General features: G+C 43.6%; 1 protein-coding gene across 2 annotated transcripts; it reads right to left on the minus strand.

The window, feature by feature from the left end:
• Positions 1-6,857: 6,857 nt before the first annotated feature.
• LOC123444182 lies at positions 6,858-8,935 on the minus strand. 2 transcript variants are annotated; one of them, XM_045120818.1, is made up of 4 exons: positions 8,806-8,935; positions 8,504-8,648; positions 7,368-7,474; positions 6,858-7,276 (listed from the first exon to the last, which is right to left on the minus strand). In XM_045120818.1, the coding sequence occupies exons 2-4, from the start codon at positions 8,636-8,638 to the stop codon at positions 7,162-7,164; spliced, it is 357 nt and encodes a 118-aa protein (XP_044976753.1). In that variant the 5' UTR covers positions 8,639-8,648; positions 8,806-8,935; the 3' UTR covers positions 6,858-7,161. The 2 variants fall into 2 exon arrangements, with proteins under 2 accessions (XP_044976753.1, XP_044976752.1); XM_045120817.1 differs by having other exon boundaries at positions 7,368-7,477.
• Positions 8,936-9,231: the final 296 nt, after the last annotated feature.

The raw sequence follows: 9,231 nt of genomic DNA on the forward strand, positions 1-9,231 counted from the left end.
AGTGACGGGTGACAAAAGCTTCAACAAGGGAGCTATTATAGCAAGGAGGCTGAATAAGAATGCTATTGATGGGGATTTCTTTGGCGGAATCTATGCTACTGACATAGCAAATTTTCTTGGAGTACCCATCCGCTCACGAGATCCCCCGCTCCATACAGCTTTCCTTGACCGCGTCGCTATGACACGCTACCAGTTCCTTGAGAGGGATGATGAATCCCTCCTATACCGATTGATATTTAACCGGCAGCATGTTTTCCATATTACCCTTCCTGCTCCTACTTTCTTTGACTTTCAGGTAAAACGGAGATACTACATAACCAGAGGAGAGGCAGAGGAGTATGAGAGGAAGGCGACAGCTGCTCGTCTCCGTGAGGCAGCTGTTCAGGCAGTGGCTGCAGCGCTCCCGTATAACCCCGATTATGATTTTGGGTTTCGCCAGGACCATCCTTGGGAGTAGACCAAGCTAGGCCAAAAGCCTAAGCTTGGGGGAGTACGTGTTTGCACCAACTTTACATTCATGCTTATGCTTTCACTTTGTTAGTCGGTGTTTACACTTTGCCACTTTATTATCCATGCTAGTTTATTTTCGTTTCCTTGTTTTCTTGTTTTGTGTCCTTTTGAGAAAACCCAAAAAGATTTTCCTTTCTTCTTTTGCTTGTTGGGAGCTTTCCCGTGTAAATAGTTTTCTTTTTCTTTGGGTCAAGGTAGAAGATATTGGTTACAATGTTTAGTGGCTCTTGCATGCATACCTGTTTAGCTTTCAAAGAGCCATATTACTTTGTCTTCTCCTTTGTATTTACCTGCAGATTCAGCTTAGTCCAATGCACGAGCACTCTTATTATTGTTCACATCGTTCAATAGTGCAAGTGAAAGGCAATAATGATGATATATGATGAAGTGACTGAGACTGGAAAAGCTCGTATGAACTCTATCTATTTTGTTTTTGTCAATATGACTAGCTTGTCATCCCAGATTCAGCTTTGTTGTGCGGGAACCATGTTTGCAATGACAACTTAGAGATCATAGTTTCTGATGCCATGCTTAATTAGCTAGGAGCTTATAATGGTTTGTCTTGAATGCCAACATAGATGTTGAGATGACTATGATGTAGTGTGATAGGATGGTATCCTCCTTTGAATGTTTCAAGTGGCTTGACTTGGCGCATGTTCACGCATCTAATTAAAAAAATCAACATGGCCTCTATGATGTTCGTGTTCATGGTGATTTATGTCCTACTCATGCTTGCACTCAATGCTAGTTAATCTCAATGCATTTTGATGACTCTTGTCGCTCTCTAGTTGGTCGCTTCCCAGTCTTTTGCTAGCCTTCACTTGTACTAAGAGGGAATACTGCTTGTGCATCCACCTCCATAAACCCAAAAGTTTTTCCATGAGAGTCCACCATACCTACCTATTTGCGGTATCTAACTGTCGTTCCAAGTAAATTTGCATGTGCCATTCTCTAAACCTTCAAGAAATAATCTGTTTTGCATGCTCGAACCGCTCATGTGGTGACAGGGGGCTATTGGTATCTTCCATGCTAGGGGTGTTATCCTCGATATGTGTTTATTCACTATCATTCATGAGAAAGGGGCTGGTAATTGGAATTCCCAGTTCCATACTCAAATCGAAAAGATAATTGCAAACAAAACTCCCCCAGGATTGATGTTGGTATGGACGGTACCCGAGGATTCGGCTAGCCGTGGAGTGTGATTGATTGGTGTTGGGGGAGTCAAAATTTTACTTTTCTGTTTGGGAACCGCCTATAGCATGTGTAGCGTGGAAGATATTGAGAACTCTTGGTCATTGCCTTGATAATCAAAGCATGTCACCCAAAATTATTATCTCTGTTTTTAAAGCTTGAGCTCTGTCACCTCTGCAAATCAATGCTTCCCTCTGCGAAGGGTCTGTCTATTTATTTTCCTGTTGAGTCATCCTCTTCTTATATAAGCACCAATTAGAGAGCACATCTGTCATTTTTATGCTTTGCTTTTGATTGATATTGAGTATGACTATGACTGGATCTTTGTTGCTATGAATTACAATGTTTAGTAAGCCCTTGATCTTTGAAAAGTGCCCTGCATTTATGTTTTGCGGTCTCAGAAAGAGCTAGCGAGATACCACCTATTCATATTGCTTCATGCTTGTTTTGATTGAATTGTTGGTATCTGAAACTCATTATTATTTGCTCGCTAGCTGATTATGCCATTGATATTAGTTTACCGTGAGACCTTTGTGTCACTTGCTTATGTGGTTAACTTGTGATTGCTAAAATTCTAGTTATGAGTTAGACATAGTTGCAACAACAAGATCAAACAGAGTTTGTCAAAGTTTTTATTTCTCTTTCAGTTTGTCAACTGAGTTGCTTGAGGACAAGCAAGGTTTTAAGCTTGGGGGAGTTTGATACGTCTCTATCGTATCTACTTTTCCAAACTCTTTTGCCCTTGTTTTGGACTCTAATTTGCATGATTTGAATGGAACTAACCCGGACTCACGCTATTTTCAGCAGAATTGCCATGGTGTTGTTTTTGTGCAGAAATGAAAGTTCTCGGAACGTCCTAAAAATTTACGGAGAATATTTCTAGAAAATATGAAAAATACCTGTGCAAAGATCCACCGGAGGGGGTGAGCCAGTGGGCCACAAGCCCTAAGGCCGCGGCGTCAGGGCTTGTGGGGCCCACGTGGTTGTGTCGCCCCCAAACTCAGCTCTATTTATTCCTTTTCGTCCCGAAAAAAATCAAGAGAGAAGATTTCATCGCGTTTGCGACACGGAGGCGCCGCCACATCCTGTTCTTCATCTGGAGGGCAGATCTGGAGTCCGTTTTGGGCTCCGGAGAGGGGAAATCGTCGCCATTGTCATCATCAACCTTCTTCCCTCTCCAATTCCATGAAGCTCTTCATCGTTCGTGAGTAATCTATTTGTAGGCTCGCTGGGCGGTGATGAGTAGGATGAGATCTATCATGTAATCGAGTTAGTTTTGACGGGGATTGATCCCTAGTATCCACTATGTTCTGAGATTGATGTTGCTACTACTTTGCCATGCTTAATGCTTGTCACTAGGGCCCGAGTGCCATGATTTCAGATCTAAAATTATTATGTCGTCACCAATATATGTGTGTTTTAGATCCGATCTTGCAAGTTGTAGTTACCTACTATGTGTTATGATCCGGCAACCCCGGAGTGACAATAACCGGAACCACTCCCAGTGATGACCATAGTTTGAGGAGTTCATGTGTTCACCAAGTGCTAATGCGTTGGTCCGGTTCTTTATTAAAAGGAGAACCTTAATATCCCGTAGTATCCATTTGGACCCCGCTGCCACGGGAGGGATGGACAATAGATGTCATGCAAGTTCTTTTCCCTAAGCACGTATGACTACACACGGAATGCATGCTTACATCACATTGACGAACGGGAGCTAGCCACATATCTCTCTGTGTTATAATTGTTGCATGATGAATGCCATCCAACGAATCACCGATCCATTGCCTACGAGTTTGTCCCACTGCTGCTGTTACTTACTTTGCTCTGCTGTTGTTACTTGCTTTGCTCTGCTGTTGTTACTACTGTTGCTGCTACTGTTACTTGCTCTGCTGCTACTGTTGTTACTACTGTTGCCACTGCTGCTACTTGCTACTGTTGTCACTACTGCTGTTCCTTGCCACTATTGTTACTCCTTACACTGTTGCTACCTGCTACAATACTTTTTTTGGCACCGTTGTCGGGAAAGAATATTTCCCATCCACGGGCAACTTCTGGCGCCATTGATACAACCGTTAGGAATAGTTGCCTCGTCAACAGATCGTTTCTGGCACCGTTGTTATCATACTACTTTGCTACTGATACTTTGCTTGCAGAAACTAATCTTTCAGGTGTGGTTGAATCTGACACATTCGGCTGCTTATACTTGAGAATATTCTTTCACTTTCCGTCGTGCGAACCAACAAATTTGGGTTGAATACTCTACCCTCGAAAACTGCCGCGATCCCACGCGCTGGTGGGCTATTGCAAGACAATTTCTAATTGTTGAGCAACTGGAAGCAGCTCTTTTCTGGCTCCGTTGTCGTGGAGGCATCAAGACAAGAATAGTTGCATGTCAACACGAGGCTCGGGGAAGCCGGTTGCGGAAGGGTGAGGAAGCCGGTGGGGACGTCTGAGGGCGCCGGCGTCGTGGCGGTTCCGGCAGGAGAGGGTCGGCGGGCAAGGAGGGCTTGGTCTCCCATGAGCCGGTGAGGTGGAAGGCCCCCTGGCCTGGATCGAGGTGGGGGCTCGGTCCAGGGGATGGGAGGCAGGGGCGACAGGGGGCGGTACTGGAGGAGCGCGACGGGGATGGAGAGCGCGGTGGGGCGAGGCGAGGGCGATGTGGGTGTGAGGCAAGCGGGAGGCGCGGTGGCCAGGGGGCGCGTGGGGCGAGAGGAGGGAGGCGCTGGGCAACGGGGATCAGGGGGGAAACGGGCGCGGTGACGGGGGTTGGTGGGGGCCGCGCGGTAGGTGGGGGGTCGCGCGGTAGGTGGGGGTCGCGTGGTAGGTGGGGGGTCGCGCGGTAGGTGGGGTGAGCGAGGGGACTTCCCTCGTCCCTGGCGGCGTGGTAGGAGGAGTGGGAGCGAGGCGGTTTCGGCCCTAGGGTTCCCCCTGGGGGGTCTTATACCCCCAGGTGGGTGGGCCGAATGGGGGTGGCTGGCTGGGCCCAGTTGGGCCAAGGGCTTTCGGGTTTTTTTAAATTACTTTATATATATATATATATATATATATATATATATATATATATATATATATATATATATATATATATATATATATATATATATATATGTTGTGTTTTAAATATATAGAGATTATAAATAATTTTAAAAAATGCCCAGTTCAATTTTATAATTCATTAGGGAATTTATTGTAACTCCTCCGACATTTTTATTTTAAGATTCGAAAACTTTTTTCGTTCGACTTTATTTTTAAATTTCGAATTTTGACTCGGTTTCAACTAACACGAAATCTACGATATAATTCACGGTGACATGGCATCATTAGCGCGGAATCGCTGTAGCTTAATTACATTCAACAGTGTAGCAAAAGCTGAGGATGTCACACGAATGAGGATATTAACTTGGAAGAAGAATAAAAACTAGACTGCCTAGGTTGTCGGAGGAAATGAGGAGATGAACTTGAAAAAACTAGACTACCTAGGTAGTAGGGAGAAGGTGCAACCCTTTGTGGTTCTAGAAGATGCAGTGCATTGTTCATAAACTAAGTATATTGGCATTGCTTTAATTACATGAATAATCTTACAAGGAGTGGGAACAGTGGACATTTTTTAGGTACATGAATATTAACATTTTATAAACTTATAATCTTGCGAGTGTCCTTGTTCTTGCGGGTTTTGAACCAATTAACATTTTATAAACTTATAATCTTGCGAGTGTCCTTGTTCTTGCGGGTTTTGAACTTGCGGGTTTTGAACCAATTAACATTTTATAAACTTATAATCTTGCGAGTGTCCTTGTTCTTGCGGGTTTTGAACCAACTGCCAGAATCTTGCGAGGTTCCCTTTTCTTCCTTCTTTTTACTCTTTTTTGGCCTAAACTATGCGCTTGTGCTATTTTTCTTCTAAAAAAAGGGACCCGGTTCTTTCTTCTTTGCCGAGCAATCGCATACCCCTCCAGCGCCCGACCCACTACAGTTCTTCTCTTTTGTTTCTTCTGCATCGGTTATTATTATTATTTTCATGTTTTCTTTGCTAGTTTTATCTGTTTTTTGCGTCTTTTTTCTTTTCCTTTTTTGCCTTTTCATTTCTTTTAATTTAAATTCATGAATATATTTAAATTCCTAAATGTTTTTCAAATAAGTGAACCTTTTTTAGATTTAATTGTTTTCTTAAAATCATGGAATTTTCTGAAATTTGAAGAATTGTTTTATAAGTTGTAAATATTTGTTTTCAAATTCATGAATTATTTTACATTTGGAGTGTTACTGAAGTTCACAACATTTTTGTAATCACAATTTTTAAAATATTTAGGACCATTTTCTAAGTTATGGAATGCTATTAAATGTTTAAACATTTTTTATATCTGTTAATGTGCTCGGGAGAATGAGAAGATGAACTTGGTAGAAGAAGAAAAACTAGACTGCACAGGTAGTCGTAAAAAGGTGCAACACTTTCTGGTTAATCGGCCACGCAGAGACCGATAGGGCCTACTCGGCTATGGTAAGGCCGACTGAAGCTAGTCGGCTTCGGTCAGAACGAGGCCCTTATATTTTAAAAATATTTTAAAATAACTCAATATTTTTCAAAATCAATGAAACAAAACAATATTAAAAAAATATAGCCCTCATCTCACTCCTGTGTCATGCCGCCTCCCCCTCGTCTCTCTCCTTCCTCTATCCACGCCACGGAAAAAAAGACAGGGCAGTCATGAAGTGAAAGGATCTGTACTCCCCCCGTTTCTTTTTAGTGCACATATAAGATTTCATTAAAGTCAAACTTCATAAACTTTGACTAAATTTATAGCATAAAATATCAACATACTCCCTCCGTCCCAAAATAAGTGTCTCAACTTTGTACTAGCTCTAGTACAAATTTGTACTAAGCTTGAGACAGTTATTTTAGAACGGAGAGAGTATATAATATTGAATCAATATTAGCAGATGCACCATAATATTATTTTTCATAGCATATAGGTTAAGTATTATAGATGTCGATATCTTTTGATATATATTTGGTCAAACTTTGTATCACTTGACTTTGACCAAATCTTATTATGCAAGTATGATCTGTACATGAGTAGCCTGCCCTTGGAGACAGGAAAAACACATGGCAGTCATTAAAGTGAAAGGATCTATACAAGACGTCACACAATTAGTTTCAGAGAGCGAACACTTCTAAGTTGATTGCAAACACTTCGATCCAGAAGCACTAGACAGAAGCCCAACAATGCATGTCAGTGACCTTAGAAGCTATGCAAGTATGTTCACTTCAAGCTACAGTTTCCTGCATAATCTGCTGGAATAGTAGATAGGAGATGTAATATCACAGCGTACCATAGCATAGTGCCTAGCTGGCCAAACTACATGGGTCATAATTAAACAGAAAAACAAGCTGGGGGCCATCTTTGGTTCTCATTTCTTCATCTTGTCTTCACTGGTTTTCCTTGGTAACGGCCTAGGCTAGTTTTCTAGCCAACGGCCACCGAAAGCAGCAGCAGCAGCCGCATACACAACTGTCAGCTTGAAAGCTCCATAGACCACACTCTTAGTCACTTGTTCGATCAACATCATGCGCCTGCAGGTAGATAGAGGTAGGACAAATGAGATTTATCAAACAAACAAACAAGAAGTTAAGGAAGAAAACGAGCCTCCGATATTCTACGTACTGCAGAAGGACATTTGGCTTCTTTTCTGGGGGGCGCTCCGACACCCTCTTTAACGTCTCTTTGAACCCCGCCCAGATGTCATCCCCTTTCTTCTGGATGTTGCGAGCCTGCTGGATTGATACACATGGATGATGATCAGTGTGCTTACTTTGCATCATCAATCATTAAGCAAGCGCTGGCCAGGACTGTTAAATGCATAATTAAGAAGGATAATGTGTTGTCGGTGAGTTAAGTGAGGTTCGAAATATGCAGAATGCATGGTGCATGTGTATCAACTAGCTAGCCACAGAATCATGCTTGCCGTATATGGATAAATGAAGTCGACAGAATCATACTCGCTCCGTCCCGAATTATTTGTCTTAGATTTGCCTATATACGGGCACATATCTAGACACGTTTTAGTGTTAGGTACATCCGTATATAGACAAATCAGAGACAAGTAATTTGGGACGGAGGTAATTACCAGCTAAGGAGTGCATCAAGCAGAAGATATCAAAGCCGCAGCAGCATCCATCTTTATGTGTAGCAACTGATTACAGTGTTTGCTAAAGGGACGAGCAAAAGGTCATCATGCTGGCATCAAGCAGGAAAAATAAGGTTGCTTAAAGATATGATTTGCATGCAGTCCTGTTGCTAGTAAGTCAGGATGCACAACAGCTTCGGGTCAGATTAAACAAGTTGTAGTACATAATGACGATGGTAAGTAAGTAAATTTTTGCTCTTGTTTCCAGTCTAGTCTAGTAGCTTAATATAAGAAGAGACGCATGCATGTTGCTGTTTCGATTGCACAGAATTCAATTATCGCAGGCTACATCCTTGATGTGGGCAGCTAAATCAGCTGGCGGGAGCGCATGAGGCTGCCTGGCTCGAGGAGGTGTGCTGGAGGAGGCAGGCCAGCAGGGATACGAGTAAAAAGTCATTCTCGGATCAACCAGCACAGCAAAATAAGTTGCTTATAAATGATAAGCACCATTATGTCAGGATGGTCAGGTTAGGTAATCTTGCATTGTTTCTACTAGATGTTGCTGCTTGGGTTGCACAGAATTCGATTATGGCTGGCTACATGGATTCTTGATGCCGTGAGATACATAAATCACGAGAAAGAGAAATAAAGATGGCAATTTTTGTGAGGTTACCTCGCCGGAGACCTTGGTGGAGAGGTGGCGGGAGCGCATGAGCCTGCTTGGCGCGAGCAGGCGTCCCTCCTCCGCCTGCGTTCGCTGGAGCAGGGCGCCACCGAGCCTCCTCGCCGCGCATCGAACCGCCGCCATCGTCGCCGGCCTGCCAACAATACATCGGTTGGGGATTAGGATGACAAGTCCGTCACGAATCGACACCGCCGGCCGGCCCCGGCTCCCCCACCCCGCGCCCACATAGACACACAAGATCGATCGGATTGCAGTTGTATGGAGATTTCGGTAGGTTTTGGTGAGCGTACCTTGCGGATCTGGGCGTTCCTTGTTCCTCGCGCGGCTAGGGTTCCTCCTTCGCCTTCCTGTCGCCTCCGCCTCCGCCTCCGCCTCCGCCGAGAAGAAAGAAGGGGAAAGAAAGTGGGTGGGGCTGTGGTTTCTCGCGATGTCGGGAAGGTCCGGTGCACCTACTTATAATTTGCGAGCAGGCCCGGCCCAACTCGATAGTTCTTGTTTTCTTGGAGAGAGTTATTGTTCTGTAGGTCTCGGCCCAACTCGATTGCACTCCGTGGACATTTCGGTTTCCCTTTTTTTTCTCCTTTGACACAATTACTATATTTTGAAAAGACATCCATAGAAATTCCCATAAAAAAAAGGCACCGATCGACATGTTATGTAACCTAAAATCGTATGCCTTGCCTTATGTGAGACCGAAGAAGCACTCGCCTCTAGCA

Source organism: Hordeum vulgare, chromosome 3H (assembly GCF_904849725.1).
Source record: "Hordeum vulgare subsp. vulgare chromosome 3H, MorexV3_pseudomolecules_assembly, whole genome shotgun sequence".
NCBI classification, from domain to species: domain Eukaryota; kingdom Viridiplantae; phylum Streptophyta; class Magnoliopsida; order Poales; family Poaceae; genus Hordeum; species Hordeum vulgare.

Coding starts and splice junctions, on each gene's coding strand:
- LOC123444182 (XM_045120817.1), bottom strand. CDS start 8,638: ATGGCGGCGGTTCGATGCGCGGCGAGGAGGCTCGGTGGCGCCCTGCTC. Junction 7,478..8,503: donor CCACCAAGGTCTCCGGCGAG/GTAACCTCACAA, acceptor GTATCAATCCAG/CAGGCTCGCAACATCCAGAA. Junction 7,277..7,367: donor AAGCCAAATGTCCTTCTGCA/GTACGTAGAATA, acceptor ATCTACCTGCAG/GCGCATGATGTTGATCGAAC.